Source organism: Notechis scutatus, chromosome 16, assembly GCF_049901735.1.
Source record: "Notechis scutatus isolate UNSWTSFEM ecotype Mainland chromosome 16, rNotScu1.2, whole genome shotgun sequence".
Lineage (NCBI taxonomy): Eukaryota > Metazoa > Chordata > Lepidosauria > Squamata > Elapidae > Notechis > Notechis scutatus.
The window spans coordinates 6691135-6713729 of record NC_142024.1 but is presented as its reverse complement, the minus strand read 5'-3'; the positions used below and the strand labels follow the sequence as shown (position 1 = coordinate 6713729).

Here is a 22595-nt window from a genome sequence, read left to right as displayed (position 1 = left end):
GCTTTGAACTGGAGCAGAATTCGGCAACTTGTGGACTTCAACTCCCAGAATTCCTCAGCTAATCATGCTGGCTGGGCAATTCTGGGAGTTGAAGTCCACAAAGTCTTAAAAAGTTGCTAAGTTTAGAGACTCCTGAACTGGAGGAGGGGGGGGTCTGGTGTGGGCACCGGTGAGGCTTCCTAGTCGGGTAACCCGGCTCGCGGAGCAGCCCACGATCGGAGCAACGGGGCCCCGCGAGGACAAGCCCCCTTGTCTTGGGGGGCTCTTCCGGGGAGCAACTTCCGCCCATAAAGACGGCGGCAACCTCGGGGGCGTAAGGGTGGCTGGGGGGCAGTTCAGCGCGCATGCGCCCTTTTCCACTTCCCTCTCTCTCTCCCCCCCACCCACGCCTCAGGTCAACAAGTCGGCCCGCGACATATTTTATCCGCGTGAGGAGAGAGGGTGTCGAGGGAAGGGGGCTGGGGGAGGGGGAAAGGAGGGGGAGAAAACCCGCGCGCGTGCCCAGCTGGCGCGCGGCCCCGAGCTCCCCCTCCCAATCGGTGAGGACCCTCTGCGCACGCGGGAAGGAGAGGCTGCCATTGGCGTCTGCGCGGCGTAGCGTTTTCACGCTCCCCCCACCCCCCCGCGGGCGTCCATTGGTCCTTCGCCGCGACGGGACACGCCTCTTCCTGCCTGTCGCCGCCGGGACTTCCGCCGTTCGAGTTGTTGTGGTGGGGGGTGGGGTGAAAAGAGCCCTTCGCCGCCGCCGCCGCCGCCGCCCCCGCTTTGTGCTCCCTCAGCTCGCCCGGGGGCCCTGAAGGCGCGGTGAGTGAGCGGGCCGCCTCGGCCTCGGGCAGCGGCCGAAGAGAAGCCCCCCGCCTGCTGAAGGACCCCGCGGGCCTCCCGCTTTGCTCCCAGAAAGGGCCCCGGAGGCCCCCTTAGCACCCCCGCCACCCCTCCCGGCCCTTGCGGCGGCGGCGGCGGGGTCGAGAGCTCTAACGAAGCTGCTGCTGCTTCTTCTTCTCTTGAGGCGGGCCCCGCCGGGAACCGGGCCTCCCCGGGGCAGCCGAGGAAAACGGGCCTTGCTCGGAGGCCCCGAGGCCCGTTTGCGCGGGTGGGATGGGTAGGAATCCCGCCCTAAGGGAAGCAACCTGCTCCCGCCTCCTTTCCAAGGCTGGGCCGGGCCCGTCCCGTCGTCAAGAGTCGACCCGCGCAGCCAGGCAGGCAAAGAGCCCCTCTCCGTGGTAGCGCCCCCCGTTAAACCTCGGGAAGCGACGGAGCTTCTGCTTTTGCAGTAGATCGAAAGGAAGCGGCGGGTGGGGTGGGGGGCTGACAATCCAACTTGCCCCCTGCTTTATGGGCTTTGGGGCTGCACGGGTCGCTAAACGAGACCGTGCAACCTTTGCAAAAAAAAAAAACTTTGCAAAAACAAAAACAAAAAAGCCAACCACAACCCATTGCCTCCCAAAGGCTTAGGGGAGACCTCTCTCCACCCCCCAGGTTTTCCATACAGGATAACTCCTTAGATTGAGCATTTCATTTCACCTTTTCTTTCCAGAAGCTCGAAACCTCACATTTTTGACAACCAACTTAACACGGCCAAAAAGAGAGGAGTCAAAATGTGCCTCGTTATAGCTTAGAACACCTCCCCCAAAAAAAATACCTGATTTATTGCAACTTGAGAACTCCCAAATGTTGCGATCCCACTTTTTTTTTGCCGTTGTGTGACTTTTGCTAATGGGGGTGGGGGGTTGGGGAAAAAAGTGGTTAACCTGTGCATTTGTAGACGCGGGTCAAAGTATGGGGATGGCTTCTTGCTTGCTTTCCAGGTTTAAATGTTCTTGCCTGCATTATGCAGAAGGTGGGTGGGTGGGTGTTTCTGGCTTCCAAGGCAGGGGGAAAAAAAAATAACCCTTTGCAACTTGGCTTTGTGCAGTGGGACTAAACAATTGCATCGGTTCGGCGTGTCTTGTGCTTGTTGCTTCGGAGGGTTTGTGGAAGGGTGGAAATGTTTTGACTTGGTGAAGCAGAAACACGGTCTTCTTACCAGCTGCCTGGCACCCGCAGTAATGCTAAGCGATGAGAATACTGTCCGTGTTAAAAGTTGGGCTATTTATAAGGAGAAACTGGATATAAATTTTAAGGTTATATTGTGCTTTTTCCTAAGGGTAAACAGTCTCCCTCCTTGAAAAGGGAGTGCAAACAGATTATTTTTTTTCTTTTTTTTTAAAGAAATCCAATCATAGAAACTTCATTTATTTATTTATTTTAAAAAGCCCGTCTTGTTCACATCGTTTCTTCCACTTATCAGGAGGATGGGAAGAGGCCCGCAGCGTTCTTAGAACTGTACCTTCTTTCCCAGAATTGTAATCTTCTTTTTTAAATATATATATATATATCATTTTTGTATTGCTCTTTCATCTTAGTTTAAAATAGGGGCGTGTTGCCTTTCTTTGTAGCCGGAGAGAATAACCTTTTTTCCCTTGGATTCCTTGAGTGGTATATTTCACCCAAATCATATGACTCAGCCATTCTACTCTCCCCCTTCCGATGCTTATTAAAGGACACCTTTGGAGTCTGGTCTGGGTAGCAGTGGAGATGGTGACAGCTGGCAGGGCACTTTGGGGTTGTTTATAAAACTTGCAGGGCTCCCTTGGTTTAGTTGGCAACAAAATCTGTTTTTTTGTGGTTTTTTTGGCTGCTGCTGCTTTGCTTCCGTTTGAGCTTCGGGTGAGGGTTGGCCTGTGTCCCTCTGGCATATGAGTGGCCTATGGAGGTGCACCTGTTCTTAGTGTATGTGTATCCCCCACCCTTGCTTGGCTGTGTTGTATCCTCCTCATGTCCTACCTTGCTAGCAAAGAGCCTGGTTTTCGGAGGCGGTTTCAGCTTAGCCGCCTAAGTTTAAGTAACGGCCTAAAAAATGGGTCTTGCTTCTTCTCTGCGACCGCTGTTGTTTTTGTTTGAATGTTGTTTGTGACGCTGCCAGGTGAAAAGGGAGCTAAATTTTGATTTAAGATTTTTTTGTTTCGTTTCCTTGTTCTTGATAACCTCCTTCACACCAAATCTTTTTTTTTTTTTTTGCACTTCTGTTAGGAAGAGTCCTCCTTCCCCTGGAGGTTAAGCCCTGGGGCCTCCAAAGTGTGTCACCCTCCCGGTTGAGGCTAGACATTAATTTAAATGGCGACTGAGCTGTCTGAAGCCGACCCCACCCACCGTAAGGCAGTTCCACTCTTAACAGGAGCTCCCCTGGACAAGTTGAGTGAGGTAGGGGCTGACCCCTGTCCATGCTTGCCCTTGGATTGGCCTTTGCAAGGGCCCCTGTGCTCTTTCTCCCCCTCTTGCTTCTAGGAATCTCAGCTGGACTCCGTCCGCCCTTCCTTACCAGGTGTTGACCCCTTCCTTTCCTGCTTCCCCCCACCCCACCCATGCTTCCCTCCTTTCCTCCCCTCCTCTGCCCCCCCACCCGCGTGTCGTTCTGAGCTGGAGCAAAAAACACACACACACACACACACACTTGTGAAGTGCAAAGCAGGAAAGCTGGACCCTCCAAGCTGCTGACCGATCCAAAGCACAATTGCCTCTCTTCTCAGATGGTGGCAGTGGGGACCTCCCCAGCTTGTCGGTGTGGGGGGGTGGGGTGAGGGCCTCCTTCATTGGGCTCCTCCTGACGCTTTGCTCCCCTTCCCAGACAGCTGAAGACGGAGGAGCCATGCCGATCCGCCGGGCAGTGAACGCTTCTTCTCGGGAAACTCCTCCCAAAAGCAAGCCTGCTGAAGCGGAGGAGACCAAGCCAGGTAAAGCGGAGAGTGTGTGTGTGTGTGTGTGTGTTTCAGTCTCACCTTGACCCGCTGCTGCGGCAGGGAGGCCCAGTCTCTTAGCAGGTGTGTGTAGATTACCACGCCGGGCCTCTCGAGTCACTGCAGAGTCATTGACTCAGGGGGGAAGAGGCGAGCTGATCTTTTCAGGCTGCGCGCGCTGAGATCGTCGTAGCATTTAAAAGAGGCCCGGAAAGACCCCCCCCTCCAATTGTAATCAATTTTTAGCCCCCCCCCCCCCCCATAAAAGGGGATTCAATTAGCTTCATTACGCTGCCTGGGTGCTCTCTGTTGTAATTTTTCAAGCAGGCCTTATTGGCCTGAGCCCAAATGCCTGAGTGTTCTGCCATTGATCGAGGAAGGGAAGGGTGGCTGGTTGGGGGAAACAAATGAGCCTTAAAAGCTGTATGCTTTTATTGTGGGGGTTAGGGAGGGGGGATTGATAGTTGAGGAAGACCGGAGAGAGGTTTGGAATCCGGTTCCTCCTGCAGGCGGGCATCTTTCAAGGCCATCTTCAAGGCTCCTTCAAGGCCATCTTCAAGGCTCCGAGGGTGGAATTTCACCAGCCTAAACACCTCGGAGTTTCTTATAACATGGGGGAGGAACGGGGGACTGGACTGTGTGTGTGAGGGGGAGGGGGAGGGCTAGGGGAAACCAGGTGTTTTGGCTCTGAATTGAAGCGTGGGGTTTTTTTTGACTCTCCTGCAATCGGCGTCTCTTAGCAAAAGCGCCTTTTTCACTTCCAACGGGGTAGAGAGTTTGACTTCCCTTAGGGGCAGGTTGCACAAAACATGGTTGCACTGAGCCCCTTTAAATTTTCCTTCCTACGACCTGGCTTTGCTGTTTAGAGCCTCGTTGGGCAGGAGGGCTTGGTAGGTAACTTGCCAGCACGGTGTTCAGCTAGGAGGGGTGCCCCAGACTGGGCTTTGAGGCTTGCAGCTGTAGGACAGAGCAGGGGGAGACGAGGGGAGGATTGCAGCTCTCCAGCAAGAGGGGGTGTCTCTTATCCCCCCGCCCCCTGACCTTGTTCATTGAGGTTGCCAAGGCCAGATCTTGCGAGAATCTCTGGAGAGCGGTCTCCCTAGTGCCAAGCCTTGCCGGGAAGCCCAAGACGGGCCCGGTCTTCAGCAGGAAGTTTCTGATCCTTTGCCCCCGCTTGCCCTCTTTCCCCTTTGCCCATCAGAACCGGATGTCAGTTCGGAAGAATCCGCCTCCACCGTGGAGGAGCCAGAGAATCAGGCTCCTCCGGCTCCCGCCGCTGACCCAGAGCAGCCGAAGGAGGCTGAGGAGGAGGAGGAGGAGAAGGCCGATGTGAAGCCCGCCGAGGAAGCCAAGAAGGAGTAAGAAGCTTGAGGGGGGAGGGAACAGGGAGGTGGACTGTAGAGGCCAAGAGGACAGTGGCCCTTGCTAGAAAGGTATGTGCTTGCTGCCCCCACAATACAACCCACACCCCTGTGATCCAACTGCCTGGCATGGGAGCGCACGGGTTTCAAAGCCCCCTTGGCCACGGGGGTTGCTGCCTCAGACCACGTGGGGTGGCGCCTCATTTCTTCCGGTTGGCAAAGGAGACTGACCCACACTGGGGCAGTGGCTTGTCTCCTGGCTGAGCAGCAACTTGGGGGCTATCAGGTCCACCCTCTTCGGCTTGGCGCCTCACTGGTGCCCTGCCATCAAAGGGCCGGGGTGGGGGAAGAGAGACAGAGGGGGACACATGAGCAATAAACCTGTGTGTGTTTATGTGGGAATTTGGATGGGGGCGGGGGAAGGACAGCTGAAGAAAAGCAGATCAGCGTGGAACGGGTCCGTGCCAGGCATCTTTGAGGAGACTTGCCCAGGGTGCGGAAAGTTTTGAGCCCAAACACCTCAGTGTTCCCCAGATGTCTATGTCAGCAGCACCGCATTGGCTGGGATTGGTCTGGTCATGGGGAGAGGGCTGGGAACGAAGGAGTTTTGTGCTGAGGCAGGGGAAACTCAGATTCCGCCTGACTTGACTGCAACTAGCATCTCTTAGTCAAAGCACCTTTCGCTTTAACCCAATTGGGAGTCGAGGGTTTCTCTTCCCCAAGGGATCAGGCTGGGAAGGTCTGACAGGGGCAGCTGCTAGCATGGGTTTGGTGGCCTCGTTGTGGCCCTGGGATGGGAGGGGCTCCTAATGCGGGAACGGGTTTTCAAGAAAGGCAGCTGCCCGCTCGTTTCTTGCCTCGGCCTGCCTCCAGGCCGCTCACCTCTTTTTTCTCGCCCGCCAAGGGAGAAGGACCCGGAGAAGGAGAAGGAGAAAGAGAAGAAAGTGAAGAAGACTATTCCCGCCTGGGCCACCCTTTCGGCCAGCCAGTTAGCCAGAGCGCAGAAGCAGACGCAGATGGCAGCTTCTTCCCGGCCCAAGATGGATGCCATTTTGATCGAAGCCATCAAAGTGAGGAGGGGGGGGAGCAATGGGAGCGGGGCGGAAAGACACCCCAACCAGTTGGCTGCCAAGACGGATGCCAGGAGAGAGCTGCCCACACGCCCTTCTTGCCCTCCCCCCCCCCCCCAGGCGTGCTATCAGAAAGGTGGGGCGTCCGTGGTCGCCATCCGAAAGTTCATCATCAGCAGGTACCCTTCGCTGGACCTGGAGCGGAGGGGGTACCTCCTGAAGCAGGCCCTGAAGAGGGAGCTGGAGCGGGGGCTCATCCGGCAGGTAAGCACCTGGACCCCCCCTCGGAGCTGCAAACCGGCCACAGGCGTTTAGAGCGGGTGGCGATGTGGAAAGTCCGTCCGGGCATTTGGGACAGGACTGTATCTTGTTCCCCGCCAGAGCACCTCCTGCCTTGGCTTCTGGAATTAGCGTCCCTCCCTCCTAGGTAGACCCAGCCAAATTGGATCAACGTCTGCGCAAAGCCCATTTCCACCCCATCCTCCTTGCTCCATCGAGCGGGGTATATTCTGGGTGCCCTTTGCGTTTATTTATTTTTATTTATTTATTGAATTTATATTGCCGCCTATTCGCCCATGGTGACTCGAGGCGGCTTACACAATGTAAAACCATATTTAAAACAAAAAAATAAAAACTAACCAAAAGAATCAAATAAATTAGTAAAGTACAATAGAACAACATTTGGGGAAAAAAATAATTAAAAAAAACCAACTCCCACCCCAACGACAGCAGATCACACGAGCCATCTGATGGGCTCCATCCCTCTCTGGGTTCCCCAGGCCCGCTGGCCAAACCAGGTCTTCAGGGCCTTTCGGGAGAGTGTTAGTGAGGGGGCCATTCTAATCTCTGGGGGGGGGATGATGTTCCAGACAGAGGGAGCCACCACGGAGGAGGCCCTTCTTCTGGGTCCCACCAGGTGTGTATCCCTAAGAGGTGGGACTCACAACATTCCCTGCCTCCTCGCTCTAATGGGTCGGGTGGATGTGACTGGCAAGAGGTGTTTCCTTAGTTAACCTGGACCCAAGCCATGAAGCCTCCATTTGCAGGAGGTTTGTTTCCAGCCTGACACACACACACACACACACACACACCCATTTTTTTCTGGGACAGGTGAAAGGGAAAGGAGCGTCTGGAAGCTTTGTGGTGGCTCCTAACTCAGGGAAAGCAGGCTCCAAGGCCAGAGACCGGAAGGTAAGTCCAGCGGCATTGTTCGTGCCCCAGTCTGAGTCGGGCAGGGGAGTGGGTGGGTTTTCTTCCAAAGAAGTTCCACAGGTGCAGCCCCTCACCTGGATGGGGGAGGAGGGGCACAGTGGCCACTGCAGCCTCCGACCTGGCCTGAGGGAAGGGTCCCGAAGGGGCCTTAAGCCCCACCTTGGATTCTGAAAGGCTGCCCAGCCTCCCACAGGTGGAGCCTCATCCTATCCCTTCCGGCTCGGTTTTGCCTTCCAGCGGAGCCTGTCGGCTTCCAGCGCCGAGCAGCACGTGAAGCTGGAGGACGTTCTCCCCCTGGCCTTCACCCGCCTCTGCGAGCCCAAGGAGGCCTCCTACAGCCTGATCAAAAAATACGTCTCCCAATATTACCCCAAGCTGAAGGTGGACATCCGGTAAGGCGCTCAGAAGCAGGCCAAGGGGGCAGGACGGACCCCTCTTGAGCCCCAGGGGCACCTGCCCTGCCCTTTTGCAGGACCAACCGGCCAGGTGGCCCCTCTCTGTGGCTTCCCCACTAGGCCCCAGCTGCTGAAGAACGCCCTGCAGCGGGCGGTGGAGAAGGGACAGCTGGAGCAGATCACAGGGAAGGGGGCTTCGGGTACCTTCCAGGTGGGTAAGAGGGGGGCTTCCCTGGGAATTGGGCCTAGCATGGGTGTGAGGGAAGGAGACTGGGGGAGGAAGACTCTCTTGCCCTCTCTCCGGAGTCGCTCATTCCTCCTCATTCCCGCGTGCGCCAGCTGAAGAAGTCGGGGGAGAAGCCACTGCTGGGCGGAAGCCTGATGGAGGATGCCATCCTCTCCGCCATCGCAGCCATGAACGAGCCCAAGACCTGCTCCACCACCGCTCTCAAGAAATACGTCCTGGAGAAGCACCCTGGCACAAACTCCAGCCTCCAGGGTAGGGGCCAGCGCAGCGCCACCGGGGGAAAGGCGCTCGGCCGCTGCTCCTCAGGCACAGCTCCTGCCTCGCCCCGGTGTCCCTCCCTGGGGGGAACCTCGTAGGCCAGCCTCCTGCTCAGGCCTGGCCGAAGCGGCGGTCGGTCCTCGGGCCTCTTGAATCCCTCCGGAGGGCGGGGGTCCTTGGGTCTCTTCCTCTGACGACCCAGGCTCCCCAACATACCGCTTTCTCTGCCCTCCTCCCCCTGCAGTCCACCTCCTGAAGAGGACTCTGCAGAAGTGCGAGAAATACGGCTGGATGGAGCAGATCTCCGGCAAGGGCTTCAGCGGCACCTTCCAGCTGTGTTTCCCCTACTATCCAAGGTGAGTCTGGGGCAGCCGGGGCCCCGGCACTGCCTGACTGCTGGGTGTGTGTGTGTGTGTGCTGCTGGCCGCCCCTCCGGCCTGCTTTTCCCTTGGGGTGACCTCCTCTCTTCTCCCCCTAGCCCCGGCATTCTGTTCCCCGAGAAACAGAAGGAGGACAAGGAGGAAGAGGAGGACGAGGAGGATGAAGACTCAGAGGAGGAGGAGGATGAGACAGAGGAGGAGGAAGAGGAGGAGGAGCCGCCTCCAAAGAAGAGGTAGGTGCCCCACCGATGGTTGGGTGGCCGGCCGTGGGCAGCCTGGGAGGAGGGCGGTTCACCGGCAGAGGGGGATGCTCAGGGCTCGCCGGCTGCTCGCATCGTGGCCTCTGGCGGGCTGAGACCTTGCGTTTCCCCTGGGCAGGATGCCAAAGCGACCCCCACCCAAAGCCCGGAACAGGGCCCCACCCCTAGTGAAGCGACGGGAGGCCAAGCCCGCCGCCCGGAAGGCCCCCCTGGCGCACCGTGGAAAAGCGAAGCCCCCGCCGCCGCCGCCCCTCCGCCCCCGCCCCCTAAGGCCAAGAAAGGCAAGGCGTGCCTGCCCCCGGCCGGCGGTCAAGAGCCTCTCCAGCACCACCACCAGCCCGCCAGCTGCCAAGAAGAAGCCGGCGGCGTTGGCCACGGCCGCTGCGTCAGCGAGCGTCAAGCGGGACCGGAAGCCCCCGGCAAGAGAAGCAAGACCACCATGCGGAAGTCGCTGAGAGCAAAGAAGTAGCCGGCGGGTGGCTGGGCAGGCAAGCCGCTCCCCCTCCCCTCTTTTATAAGTACAGCCCACCCACCCCAGCCCCGTTTGTAATTTAGTTCTGAGGCTTCACCACCTCTTGTCTCCCCCTTTCCTTCCTCCCCCTCCAGCAGCAGTGAAGAACCCCAGCACTCCCCCCCCGCCCAAAGCCGCTGGGTCTAAGCATTGCAGGTAGATCCAGGCTTCTTCTTCCTGCTGTGCCTTCGCCCCCCTTCTCCTTGTTACACCCCCACCCACCCCCAAAATAGTCTGGCTTCCTTTCTCCCCACCCACCCACCCACCTGTTCAACACAGCACTGTTCTTTTTCTAAACAAGTAAAAATGAAAAAAAAAAAATTATAAATCTGTATAGGGTGCAGCTGGGGGGGTCTTTTGAACAAAAACAGGTTGGAAAGATTTTTATATTTTTAGAAAGTGGAAACAGAACCCGCCCCCCCCTCCTCCTCCTCTGCCAGCCTCCCCCTTTTCTTCCCTAGAGTCCTGGAAGACCCCTGCCAGCCAGCAGCCCCTTCCCCTGGGAGGGGGTGCCAAAGGCCGCCTCCCTCCCTTCCCCTGCCCCCCACCCCCAGTCAGTGTTCTGTTGTTCAGCTTAGTCGCCCCCTCCCCCCCTCCCCGTGAAGGTCTCCTTCCCCCCCTTCCCCGCCAGTGGGCGCCATTCGTTTCCTTGGGGGGGCCTTGGAGCCGCTTCCCTTTTTAAAAGGACGGGGCGTGGGGGTGGGGGGCACGTTTTTCACCCCCTTCTCCTTCGCCCCCTCTTTTTCGTCCCGGAGAACCGATCCGATCGCTGATGTAGAGCCGCAGAGCGAAGCTGTGCAGAAATAATAATTAAAAAAAAAAAAAAAGCTGAAAAGACTCCGGAGCTGGACTTGCCTGCGCGTCGTCTTTTGGGGGTGGGGGGGCGGGGGGGGGTGGGAAGCGAGGGGCGGGGTCCTGACTGCCAGTCTCCCCTCTGATTGGCCAGGGCAGGGGCAGGGGGCCGGCCACGGGCGATCGCGGAGAGCGGCGTGGGAAAAGCGGGAGGGAAGGGGGGCGGGTGTTTCCTTTCCGGGCCGGTGACCGGCCAGAGCCCCGCCATGAAGAGGCAGCCGACCGGGCGCGGACCGGAGCCGAGAGCCGGCCGGGTCGTGACCAAGACGGCCGAGGTGAGGCGTGGATGAGCGGACGGGGCTGCGGCTGATGCAGAGCCGGGCAGGGGCGAGGGGAGCCGGGCTGGGCTGACTGCGCGCTTCCTCTGCCGCAGTACGTGGGCTCTTTCGCCGTGGAAGACGCCGATCTGCCTCGGGCGGGCCAAGCCGTCCATCAGCGGCTGCAGCTCCTGAAGGTGCGCGGTGGTGGGTTCGGTTTGGAGCGGGGCCGGGCGGGGGCGGGGTGGGGAGAGAATCCGGCGGGCAGGCGCCTCTCCGCGGGACGGGTTCGCCGGCGCCTCCCGGCTCCGTCCCTCTTGCCCTTCCTTCTTCTCCCCATCCCCACGCAGGACTGTCCGCGGCGGCGCTCCGTCCTGCTGCGCTTCTGCCTGCAGGGCCTGAAGATGCTGGGACGCGACGGCGAGGTAGGGCGCGCCTCCACCTGGCGGGCTGGGGCGGCGGCGGCGGACAGGCCGGCCTGGAGGCTGAACCGCCCCCGCCCCTGTCGCCACACCGAGCCGCTCTCGCCCGCAGGCGCCGCTCATGGCCCACGCCTTCAAGCGCCTCGCCTACAGCACCTGCCGGCCCGCCGACCGCCAGTTCGCCTTCCTGGCCCGCAACCCGCGGGGCGCTCGCGGCAGCCTCTTCTGCCACCTCTTCGTGGGCAGCCAGCCCGGCGAGGTTCGTGGGCGACGCAGCGGCTCGGGGCGAGGCTGTCTCCCAGGTGGAAGGATTCAGCCAGGCTCTTCCCGGTCACCTGGCGGTGACTGGCAGGGCAAGGAGGGGAAGACAGCCCAGCATCGCTCAGGCACTCCTCCTCCTCCTCCTTTCCCCAGGTCCAGGCGTTGCACTACCTCCTCTGCCGCTTCTTCCAGCTGGGGTACCTTCTCCTGCACCCCGAAGAACAGGACTGGTCCTCCTCCGGGGGCTCTGCCCAGCGCGATTCCGGGAAGCTCCTGGGCGCCTCTCTGGACAGCCAGGTGGTCTGGGAGTCCCTCAACCCCGAGGAGGTCTCCCAGAACGTCAACGCTCTGGTTTCCTTCCGGAGGCTGCCCTGCCCCGCCGAATTTGGGACCTCGGTCAGCGTGGTGAGTGGCCTCTGCCTCCCCTCCTCTTCCACAGCAGCGGGTTGCTCTCTCGGGCGGGGCGGGGGGGCGGCTGGGACCCCTGAGACATGTGTCCAACCTTCAGGCGCCTCCGAGGGTCTTAACTTCCAAGCCCAGGTTCCTCCAGTCGAGAGCTGAGCTTCGGTTCATAGCCAAGCGACTGTTTAACAACCACAGGTAGTTGGCACCTACCAAATGCAAAAAAAACAACAACAACCAGCGTCCAGTTTTGGAGCAGCCCCCTGGACTCTCTGCCTCCCCTGCTCAACAGCTGCCCTGCTTGTTCTCCTAGAGAGAGAGGCTGGACCTGGAGGAAAGCAGCAGCAGCAGCGTCGGCAGTGCCCGACCTGGAAACCCATACTGCTCCCCAATTTTGGTGCGGAAGAAGGCCATTCGCAGCAAGATTCTCCGTTCCGGGGCCTACCGGGGTTGTACCTTTGAGGCGGGTTCTCAGCAGGGCGCCTGGGAAGGATGTGAGTATTTGGGGGGGGGGCTGCGGGGAGGGGTAGGAAGAGAAGAGTGAAGGAAGAAGCCAGGAAGGAAAGAGGCACAGAGCTCTGTTGATAAGCTCCGCATTGCAGACAAAAAAACTTGACAAGGGAAAAGGACGGGTTCGTTTTCTTCCTGGCAACGTGTAAAAAAAATGTCTTCCGCGCATTGCAGATTGAAATAACATGGGCCCCGGGCTGTTATTTAGCAGTACAGCAACCAAGCGTGGGGGGGCTGGATCGGAGCCAGAATCCACCAGCACAAGACCTTCTGCTCCCCCATGTGCCACGTTTTTCATATTGGGCAACGTGAAAGCCCTCCTCATCAGGCTCTTTGTGTCCTTGGTTCCAGTTTCTTCCAGCTGCGATGGCAAAGGGAGCCTCCTCCACCTGCCAGAAAACGAGAACGATCTGAGGGAGAGCGTGTGGTCCTTCGCGGGCATCAACAGGTGAGGAAGGGGCCTCCCCCCGGATGGCACTGGGACCCTGCCCACCCCGTCAGCAGACCTAGCATTTGCTGGGGCGTGGCAGCTGTGGAGGGTTGCTGGATTTTGCGTGGAGGCTTCAGGGGCCTTGAGCGCTGCTGTGGGTGAAGCTGCAGAGATCCTCCCACTTCTGCTCAGCGTCCTGCGTTTTGCTCTGCCTTCCAGAGATGCCAGCCTGGCCCTGCTGAGGAACGACATGCTGGGGGCTTTTCTTCTGTGGGCCGAGTCAGGATCCAACCATCAGTGGTGCCTGGCTGTGAGGACCCGCTGCGGTGTCGTTCCATATCAAGTTTACCGCAGCCAGCTGGGAAAGTACTCGGTTGAGGTGAGAGAGAATTGGGAATGGTGGCAATGTTGTCAAAACAACAAAATACTGTAAGAATGTTTGCTAATCTACTTTGTCTACTTTTGACCCCCTTCTTCCTTGCAAGGGTGACCTTGCTGTCCTCTTTTCTCCCCGCCTTTGACCAACAACACACATTCCCAAAGCCTCGCCGAACTAGCTTGCTTTCTTCAGTCTCAGCTTCAAAAGAATGGAAAGTTTTTAGTTTATCTTTTCAATGGGGCATTCTTTTTGCTTGCAGTACCTCCCTGTGCTGATTTACTCAGCAATATCAACTTTTGTTCGGGGCGCTTGGAATGAAAGTGTACAGCCTGTCATATTTTTCTTTTCTTTTTTTTTCTCTCTCTCTCCCTCCCTCTCTCCCTCTAGCATTTGAATATAGAATTCCCCAGTATGGAAGCCTTGTTGGACAATTACTCCGAGGTTCGTGCAGGCCTGTTCTGCTCCTTGGGCGCAGGAAGAATCAACCATTGTTATGAGGAGCAAGACGGCCTGGCCGAGGATCTCTGGGGAGAAGAGCGAACTCGCCGGAAGTCTTCGTGGCTGTTTGGGGCCAGTCGGTCTCTGGCTGTGCAGCACGAGGGGGAGGGATACTCCGCCGGGTCCTTCTCTTAGTATTCCTGCCATCCGAAGAGGACAGAGACCCTGGCTGGCCCTTTCTGTTCACTCTGTGGTTCTTTTGTTGTGGTTCTTTTCCAGTTGTGCGCAGAGAGTGCCCTTCCTCTCGTGTCGTAATTCGGGGTTTCTTCCTGCCCTGTCAGCCCTGCTGGAGTCAGAGGGCTGATATCACAAGTTGGCTGGGGCCCCACACCCCATCTAGGGGAGTGCCAGGGGGGGTTCTTGAGCTGACAGCACATTGACAGATCGGTTTGGGAGTCACCTTGGCTGGCCAGGATGCCATACCGAGCCCCGCTGCTTTTGATCTGGCCAGTTTTCTCCGGTTTGTGCATGGGGGAAACAAACGCCTTTGATCAGGAGTCTGTATTTCTGGCCAGCCCTGCAGTGTGGTCTGTTGAGCGATGCACCCATGCCTTTATTTATAGGAAGCTGAATGTAGAATCTGTATGTGAGTAATTTATTGGAAACAAGTGTATTGTTTTCTCTGGGCTGCTGTGTACAGTGGTGAAGATGTATTGCTTATATTTAACAGATGCAAAACCGTTTGTACAGAGATGTCCTGCAAACTTAAATATATATATAGAGATAGATATATATTTGTATTTCAAGTACAAAGTCTGCGAGTCCTTTTCTTCCCTGAAGATGTTCGCTCATTGCGCCTCTGTTACTACGGCAACGATCGTTCCCCTCGGCGATCCGTTAGCCGTTCCTGTCTGCCGATTGGCTGCTGGTGGCAGAAGGGGCGTGGCGGTACCCGCCTGGCGCAGCGAGCGCAGAGTGATCGATACATTGAGCGGCGGATGGACGGAGGTGTCCCCTTCTCATTAGTTCACGCGGAAGGACGGGTCCCGCCTCCTCTGCCTTCTCCATTGGTTCACTTGAGTTCCCCCCGCCTCTTCCGGCCGAGGTCTGTGAGCTCATGGGGGGGAGGAGGGTTCGCTTCCGGGGCGCCCAGCGAGGGAAGAGAGAAGATGGCGGCTGTGTTGCTCTTGGTGACAGGGCTGGTGGCGGCGGGAGCTACGGCTGCGGTGCCCGGCGGGGGCGGCCCGCGAACGCTGGTGCTGCTGGAGAACATGAACCTGAAGGACACGCACTCGCTGTTTCTGGGCGGCCTGGCAGGTCCGGCAGCCGAAAAGGCAGGCGGTGGGGGGGACGTGGTCCCGGCCTCCCTCCCCGGACGGGTCGCGGCGGCCTCCCTTCACTCTCCTTTCCCCCCGCAGAGCGAGGCTTTGACCTGACCTTCCGGACGGCGGACGACCCCGGCCTGTCCCTGATCAAGTACGGGGAGTTCCTCTACGACAACCTGGTGGTCTTCTCCCCCTCGGTAGAAGGTGAGGCGGCGGGTCGCTCTTCCTTCTCCCTCCACCCCACAAAAGCTCCGGGGCTCTTCCTTTGCTGTTGGCGCCTGGAAGGAAGGGAGCGATGAGTGGCCCGGGGGCGAAATAAATGATAATAGTTAATAAACAATGAATGCGATCTGCAGATTGAAGTCGAGCGATTGTGGAGGAAGAAGCCAGTGGTTGCACCGATAGTAATAGGAGCCCTTGGAGCAATACCCAAAGGGCTTCCTGGATACATGGAAATTTTGAACTTATTAGACCTGAATATTCTGATTTTGCAAAAAAAAAAAAAAACACCAAAAAAAAAAAAAAACCACCCCACTTTACTCAGAACTGCCTATGTACTCAGATGTTACTTTAACAGCTCTTAGGTCCTTGGTTAGGACTTGCATTGTTAAGTTTTAACCAGTCCCAGACTGTGAATCAAATTGAAGATTAATAATGATGATGATGAATTGAATTGAAGTTTAATAATGATGATGAATGAATGAATTGAAGATTAATGATGATGATGATAACATTCAGATGCTACCTTACTAGCTCTTAGGTCCTTGGTTAGGACTTGAATGGTTACATTTTTACCAACTGAAATGATGATGCAGAAAGACCACTTTATTCGGAACTGCCTATATTCTCAAACATTACCTTAACACCTCTTAGATCCTTGGTTAGGTCTTGAATTGTTAAGTTTTTACCAGTTCCACAATGTGAATCGAATTGAGGATTAGCAACAATAATAGTAATAATACTGGTACTAATATATTGATAATGATATGCAATGGGCAGAGCTGAGAGCACCCAGTGAAGCACAAGAGCTGCTGTTCCTTTGTCAGGGCTTCATCTCTTATTCTCTTGCACACTTGCTAGCTCTGGCATACTGTTATTACTGTAAACATTTTGACCTTGTGACAAGAAATTTAACCTACCTGGTCATTGTGTTTCAGATTTTGGAGGCAACATCAACGTGGAGACCATTGCTGCTTTCATTGACGGGGGTGGAAACGTCCTTGTGGCTGCCAGTTCAGATATTGGTCAGTGAAAAAGGCACAGCGGAACAGATTGTCTTCAACTTAAGAAGAGATTCCTCCCCCTCTTTATTATTTTTATTATTTCAATCTCAAGGCTGGCGAAAGCCAAAACAGCAAAAGTCCATCCTACTTAGGGCCTGGGAGAACATTTAAGCAGTTTGTAGAAAGTAAAGTTTTATCTTGATGGAGAAAAGTAATCGATCATCAATATTCATCCCTTCTGTTCTGCAGCTATTGTCAGAGACAGGCACTATTGAGAGTTCTGCAGTGATAATTCAGCGCCAGAAAAATAAACACAAATGGCTGATGCTTCATTTAACATCTTTATAAAGATGTTTATAATAAGTAGATTCTACAAACCAGTTGTAGATTTCTCCAACATGGAGCAAACTCAAAACAGAAACGTTGCAAGTTCAGAGCAAAGCTCCAGTCTTCAGCAAGCAGGCAAGTTAGTTTCATCTTCAATAGATCAGCGGGCAAGCAAGAGGAGAGAAGCAGTTTCATCTCAATAGACAGACTCAGAGCTTCAACATAGCTGCAGAGTTGTAGAACTTAACATGGAGCCACGGCTACTTTCAGTTTCCAGCCTAGGCTAATTCTCGTTTCAGTTTCCAAAACAGTCCTCATTGGCTGATTTAGTTGCCATTGAATCTATTCCAGTTCATGAGTATATTCTGACAGGCAGTTACACTTGATTTTGGGCCATGTAGTTCTAGAAGTCTGCATCTTTTTATAAAATAAGTTTGAGATTTAAAAAAAAAAGACGAGAACTCTTTGTTTCCTTCTGACAGTGGAGATGGATTGATTGCAAGTGCCTTCCCAGCATATCAGAAACCCTCTTAGGTGGCAGGTAAGAGGAAAGGATGCTACAACAAATGGGCTTTCTAATCATCCTTAGGTGATCCGCTTCGAGAATTGGGAAGCGAATGCGGGATAGAATTTGACGAGGAAAAGACAGCTGTGGTTGACCATCACAACTACGATGTCTCTGACCCAGGGCAGGTAAGCAGGACAGAGCACAAGGGGTCCAGTTGGTGGCTGCTGCCCTTAACAATCCACCTGGTCCCAGGGATGACCAACACTGAGTCAGACACCTAGGAAATTCAGCAGGTGTCTCTTTCTTTTCCTCTGTAGCACACCCTCATCGTCGCAGACTCTGAGAATCTCCTTAAGGCTCCAACGATTGTGGGGAGGAAGCCACATAACCCCATTCTTTTCCGGGGAGTCGGGTGAGTCCTGTGCCTAACCAGCGGGATGCTCTGGCTGCCCACTTCCACTCACGAACCCTTTTCTTACCAGGATGGTGGCTGATCCCGACAACCCTTTGGTTCTTGATATTCTCACCGGCTCCTCCACTTCGTATTCCTTCTTTCCTGACAAAGCTATCACCCAGGTACGTGGGACTTGTGCCTCCCAATCCATTCAAAAGAGTTGGGGGCCCTGCTGCTCCCTCTCCTTTTTATCCCCACTTGTGCTGTGCCTAATGAGTCTCCTTCAAAACGGCTAGCTTTTGAGGCGTCTCTTATGTCCCTCCCCCCCCTCCGATTTACGCTTCCGACCTGCACCGTTGTCGGTTGTTGGGCAACGCTTTCTTTTTCTGGAAAGACTTCAGACAACCTCGTGGTTTGAATCCATATTCCTGGGTGTTCTGACCCAGGTCCCCAAACACAACAAACCCTCTGTAGTTAAATCCATGTTTCCTTTATTACGAGCGCTAGCAAAAAGTTTCTCCTTCACCTCAGGCTAACAGGTCTGTCCGGCAGGGGAGATGAATATTTGTCTGCCGCACCTATTCATCCCTGCCCCCTGCCTTTTATCCTCGGAGCTAGGGTGGGGCTTCACGAGCAGCCGTGGCATTTTCATCCGAAGGACCAGCCCATAGATTTCCACTGCTCTCCTCTCCTCTGCCTTCTGCGCATCCACGCATCAGGCACTGGACCCAGCTGTTCCTCCTCTTCCTCATCAGCCACCTCCAGACCTGGGGGTTATTGACTCTCCATCTAAGGGCTGACGGATGGCCCAGGCTCCACCTCTGTCTCGCTCTCTGCCAGCTGCATTCCCCCTTCCCCCTTGAAGCTCTTAGGGTGGGGCTTTGCTAGCAGCAATGGCTCTTCCGTCTCAAGGACCAGCCCATAGATCTCCACTGCTCTCCTCTCCTCTGCCTTCTGCGTATCCACACATCAGGCACTGGGCCCAGCTGTTCCTCCTCTTCCTCATCAGCCACCTCCAGACCTGCCTCTGTCTCGCTCTCTGCCAGCTCCATTCCCTCTTCCCCCTCGGAGCTCCCAGGTTGGCCTGAAGCTGACCTTGACTCCTACGCCTCCTCTGATTCAGCTGTTGGAGGGGCCGGCAGCTGACAGGCCACAACACTGGGTTTCTTGAAAAGAGAAGGGCGTTTGCACAACTTACGTCGGCTTCTTTCTTAAAAAATAAATGTACTAAAAAACAAGGATGGATTAAGAATGTTCAAAGGTTAGAAGAATATTGTGCAAAAGCATTCTCTCTCTCTTCCCCGCCCCCCTTTCCCCCTCCCCCACCCCAGTACCCTCATGCTGTCGGAAAGAACACGCTCCTGATCGCTGGCCTGCAGGCCCGGAATAATGCCCGCGTGGTCTTCAGCGGCTCCCTGGATTTCTTCAGCGACGCCTTTTTCACCTCGTCGGTACAGAAGGCGGCAGGAGGCTCTCAAAGGCAGGCGGCTCTTGTTTGTCAGCTTAGCTCCAGAGCTGGGATGCGGGGAGGGCAAGAAGGGAGCATTGGTTTTGCATGGTTGACTCTCTAAGCAAGGCTCTGCAGCATCGCTTACAAAAACAAAAAAAATCGTCACCTGATAACAACAGTTCTTTTACTGGCCGCTCAAAAGTTATAACGGCATTGGAAAAAAGTGACTTATGAGCATTTTTCACACTTATGACCTGGCCTCCCCAGGGTCCTGTGGCTTACATTCAAACGCTTGACAACTCATTCACATTTATGACGGCTGCAACGTCCCGTGGTCATGTGATCCCCTTTTGGGACCTTCTGACCAGCAAAGTCACCTAACAGTCCTGTTAACTAGTTGAAGAACTGCAGCGATTTGCTTAACAAATGCGGCGAGAAAAGTAAAATGGGGCAAAGCTCCCTGAACAGACTTCTCACTTAGCAACATAAAATCCCAGGCTCGAATGTGATCGTAAGTCGAGAGCTACCCGCATTCTGAAAAAATCAGTAGGTAGCAATTTTAAAAAAAATTGTACTCGGAAGGTTACAAAACAGTTTCAGCCAATTTCTGGTGCTTATAAGAGCTGTGGTGGCGCATTGGTTAGAAACAGTACTGCAGGCTACTTCTGCTGACTGCCGGCTGCCTGCAATTTGGCAGTTCAAATCCCACCAGGCTCGAGGTGGACTCAGCCTTCCGTCCTTCTGAGGTGGGTAAAATGAAGACCCAGATTGTTGGGGGCAAGAGGCTGACTGTAAACCCTTTAGAGAGGGCTGTTAAGCACTATAAAGTGGTATATATCTAAGTGCGATTGCTCTATAAATTTGGTGGTTTGAGCACCTGAGATGCAGCCCAGCATCTTTCCACCAACCTCCAGCTGTGGGCCAGGCACAATGAGCCGGGATCGGTTGGCCGAGAACATGAGCTCCAACCCTGGGTAAGCAGACAAGAAGAAGAACCTGCCTTCTCTCCTTTAGGTACCCCCAAACGGGGAATTACGAGCTGGCCATGGCCTTGTCCCGCTGGGTCTTCAAGGAGGAAGGGGTGCTCCGTGTGGGCGAGGTGTCTCACCATCGGGTGGGCGAGAAGGCGCCTCCAAGCGCCTACACCGTCACCGACTTGGTGGTAAGAGCTTTCGTAGCGTCTTCTCTCTACCACAAAACCTCGGGGTTCCTCGTGCTGCTTTTTTTGGGGGGGGGTCTCCCCCCACCCCTTTTTTTTCTTCACACGGCGATGGGTTCCTCTGTTGCAGGAGTACAGCGTCGTCATAGAAAAGCTGTCCGATGGGAAATGGGTTCCCTTTGATGGCGACGATATTCAGTTGGAGTTCGTCCGCATCGATCCCTTCGTGAGGACTTTCCTCAAGAAAAACGGTGAGGCAGCTTTCGCTTAATAATAAGTTGATCTTTGAAATGCAGATGCGCTGGTTCTTTGTGCTGGGTTAGAAACTCATCCACACACTCTCCATTAAAAAAAAAAAATCAATTGTCTGTCTGTCTGAAATGCCAGTCATGCCTCATCACAAAATCTCCAGAAGCGTAAAGGCTACAAACTTGAAATTCGGCACGTATGTTGGCTTGGAGGTGCTCCCTAAGAAAGGATTTTTCAAAATGACCATCAGAGCTATTAGTATTTCCTGTATTATTATTATTATTAACACGCTCTGATGCTAAGGAATTCTACTTCCCCTCCCCACCTGAAAAGAAATCTCTTCCAAATGCAAAACACAAGTGGAGGAGAGGAGTTTCAGTTTTAATTTCATAGCACCAAGCAGCTTTAGTACAGAACAGTTGAGCTAAGCCACGCCCAGGCTCCTTGCTGTCTCCTTGCTCACACAGCAAATATTGTTTCAGTTTCCAAACAGCCCTCAACTCACTGACAGGACGCTAGCCAGATGACTACTGATGGATGCTGGTAGGCAGAGGCAGAATTTTTTTTCTTCTGATTTTCCTCCCCAAAAACAGCCTGACCACAGAGTTTCGTAGCAAAGCACGGGTATCGAGCTAGTCTATTTTTTAAAAAAAGACTTTTTAGTAGCTGTTGTAGGTTTCTGATCGGTTGGCCTTTGGAGAGGTGAGGGGCTGGAAACTCTTTGCCCCCCCTGTAATCGTGAGCAGCTCTTGTTGATCAGGGATGTCTGCCTCACAAACATTAAGCCAGGAAAGGAAAACTCTCGGTGCCCTGCAGCGAGTGGGCTGGAGAAAAACCCGAGAAGCTTTCTGGCTTCTGGATTGCTCTGACACCAGAAATGTGCTTGGCTTCCAGGGGGAAAGTACAGCGTCCAGTTCAAGCTACCAGACGTCTACGGGGTGTTCCAGTTCAAGGTGGACTACAACCGTCTTGGCTACACGCATCTCTACTCTTCCACACAGGTAATTGTGTCCTTTTCCCTTCCCCTCCCAACACACTTTTAAGCGGCTTCGGAAATGGGCTGCCTCTCAAAAGGCGGTGCAGGGTTTGGACGGGACATGCCAGGACGCACAACTTCCTGGAGAAACAGCTAGTTCTCTTGCGCTAAATGTCACAGCCGGCTTTTCTGCGGGGCCTCAGTATCTTCCTCACTCATCGGAGCAGTTTGCCGGCTGACGTGGCTGAGCCAAGAATCCCTGTCCTCTCTACTGTCTGCTCAGGAACTAAGCTTGGTGGAGGAAACTTGCTCCCTCCAAATGGGTTGGGGGCCTGCCTGTAGGAGGACTAATAGGAGCAGAGTGCTGAATTACAGATGTTCCGGTCTCTGTGGCCCAGCTGGCGGCTTTCAGGGAATCTGGGCTGGAGATCTAGCAGTTGCCGAGTTACGGACGTCGTTTATGGTTGTCGGAAACTACGTGCAGATAGGATTACATGCACTTAGACCCCCTGAAATTCACCACCTCCCAGGTGGAGTTGGGAAGAGTCCATTCCCGGCCTGCCTTGGGACTAATTCCTTGTTCCCCCTCTGGCCAGGTGTCCGTCCGCCCTCTGCAGCACACGCAGTACGAGCGCTTCATCCCTTCCGCGTTTCCGTACTACGCCAGTGCCTTCTCGATGATGGTGGGCCTGTTCTTGTTCAGCATTGTGTTCCTGCACATGAAGGAGAAGGAGAAATCCGACTGAGACTCGACCGGAGCAGCGTTTTGGAGGTCCTGGCACCCAAATGGCCGAATCCAAATTGGGGGACATGTTTCTGGACCGAGAATTGGCCAGAAGGGGGGTGAGAAGAGTTGGCTTCGCCTTCTGTTCGTGGGCAGCCTGGAAGCCAACAAACCAAACCCAGAGGGTCTGACCTCCCTCCGCTTCCATGCCATGTTTTTTTATCTTCCACCTTTGTTCCATTTTGCAAAATAAAGACGCCATTCCACCCCCTTTCCCGGGGCCCTTTCTGGTTAATGTCAGAGAAGCGGCAGAGTTTTGCCTTTTCGGTCACCGCAGCTGCTTCCTCATCTACAGCATCTTAAGGAACGTTCTTGTAGGGACCTGATCGCTACCATGTTTAGTAACACGGATGACACAGAGGTTTGTGAGGACAGGCATTAAAAGGGGAAATGAAGTCAAGGGAGAAGCCTGCAGGAAATCGCAGGGAGCTCGCAAGCAGGCTGGCAGTCTTGTAAGTATCTGTTGCTGGGTTTACCCATTGAAGAGGGTACATTGGCTCCCTTTCGTGTGGCCTAATTCAATACCATTTATGCCTGTTCAAACCTGGATTCCAAAATTATAAACCTTTACTAATTGCTCTTATGTGCATCCCAGATTTAAGAAGGGGTTTACAAAAAATATAGCTACTAATACTCTTAAGTCAGTTTAAAGGGGTTTTAGCTGGTTTCCTTCTGTGTCTGTTCTGCAGCACCTGAGCCTCTTGTTGCCCTAGTAAAATAATAATAATAATAACAACAAAAGTTGGAAGGGACCTTGGAGGTTTCTAGTCTAACCACCT

General features: G+C 54.8%; 3 protein-coding genes across 4 annotated transcripts; all 3 read left to right on the top strand.

Annotated features, from left to right (window-relative positions):
- The first annotated feature begins 674 nt into the window (after positions 1–674).
- HP1BP3 (heterochromatin protein 1 binding protein 3) lies at positions 675–9542 on the top strand. The gene is given in 14 exon segments (XM_087944768.1): positions 675–804; positions 3073–3243; positions 3668–3773; positions 4978–5134; positions 6042–6207; positions 6328–6471; positions 7318–7398; positions 7657–7811; positions 7935–8025; positions 8154–8313; positions 8564–8675; positions 8798–8932; positions 9078–9370; positions 9373–9542. Coding segments are annotated over 13 exon segments (1743 nt in total). The 5' UTR covers positions 675–804; positions 3073–3156; the 3' UTR covers positions 9429–9542.
- A 906-nt stretch (positions 9543–10448) lies between these two features.
- SH2D5 (SH2 domain containing 5) lies at positions 10449–14209 on the top strand. Of its 2 annotated transcripts, XM_087944769.1 has the most exons (9): positions 10449–10597; positions 10696–10776; positions 10930–11004; positions 11114–11260; positions 11416–11667; positions 11978–12158; positions 12526–12622; positions 12824–12983; positions 13371–14209. In XM_087944769.1, the coding sequence occupies exons 1-9, from the start codon at positions 10529–10531 to the stop codon at positions 13614–13616; spliced, it is 1308 nt and encodes a 435-aa protein (XP_087800895.1). In that variant the 5' UTR covers positions 10449–10528; the 3' UTR covers positions 13617–14209. The 2 variants fall into 2 exon arrangements, with proteins under 2 accessions (XP_087800895.1, XP_087800896.1); XM_087944770.1 differs by lacking the exons at positions 10930–11004; positions 11114–11260 and having other exon boundaries at positions 10459–10597; positions 13371–13760.
- Positions 14210–14563: 354 nt separating this feature from the next.
- On the top strand, positions 14564–22029 carry DDOST (dolichyl-diphosphooligosaccharide--protein glycosyltransferase non-catalytic subunit). The gene is made up of 11 exons (XM_026684405.2): positions 14564–14738; positions 14840–14950; positions 15904–15990; positions 16886–16989; positions 17122–17216; positions 17287–17380; positions 18530–18678; positions 19663–19810; positions 19938–20058; positions 20951–21057; positions 21629–22029. The coding sequence occupies exons 1-11, from the start codon at positions 14591–14593 to the stop codon at positions 21776–21778; spliced, it is 1314 nt and encodes a 437-aa protein (XP_026540190.1). The 5' UTR covers positions 14564–14590; the 3' UTR covers positions 21779–22029.
- The last annotated feature ends 566 nt before the right edge of the window (positions 22030–22595 follow it).

Excerpts from the sequence above, each read along its gene's own strand:
- SH2D5 (XM_087944769.1), top strand. The coding sequence starts at position 10,529 with ATGAAGAGGCAGCCGACCGGGCGCGGACCGGAGCCGAGAGCCGGCCGG. Across the intron at positions 11,261-11,415 it reads TGGGCAGCCAGCCCGGCGAG|GTCCAGGCGTTGCACTACCT; the intron begins GTTCGTGGGCGA and ends TCCTTTCCCCAG. Across the intron at positions 11,668-11,977 it reads TTGGGACCTCGGTCAGCGTG|AGAGAGAGGCTGGACCTGGA; the intron begins GTGAGTGGCCTC and ends TTGTTCTCCTAG.
- DDOST (XM_026684405.2), top strand. The coding sequence starts at position 14,591 with ATGGCGGCTGTGTTGCTCTTGGTGACAGGGCTGGTGGCGGCGGGAGCT. Across the intron at positions 17,217-17,286 it reads ATTCTTTTCCGGGGAGTCGG|GATGGTGGCTGATCCCGACA; the intron begins GTGAGTCCTGTG and ends TTTTCTTACCAG. Across the intron at positions 19,811-19,937 it reads ACACCGTCACCGACTTGGTG|GAGTACAGCGTCGTCATAGA; the intron begins GTAAGAGCTTTC and ends CCTCTGTTGCAG.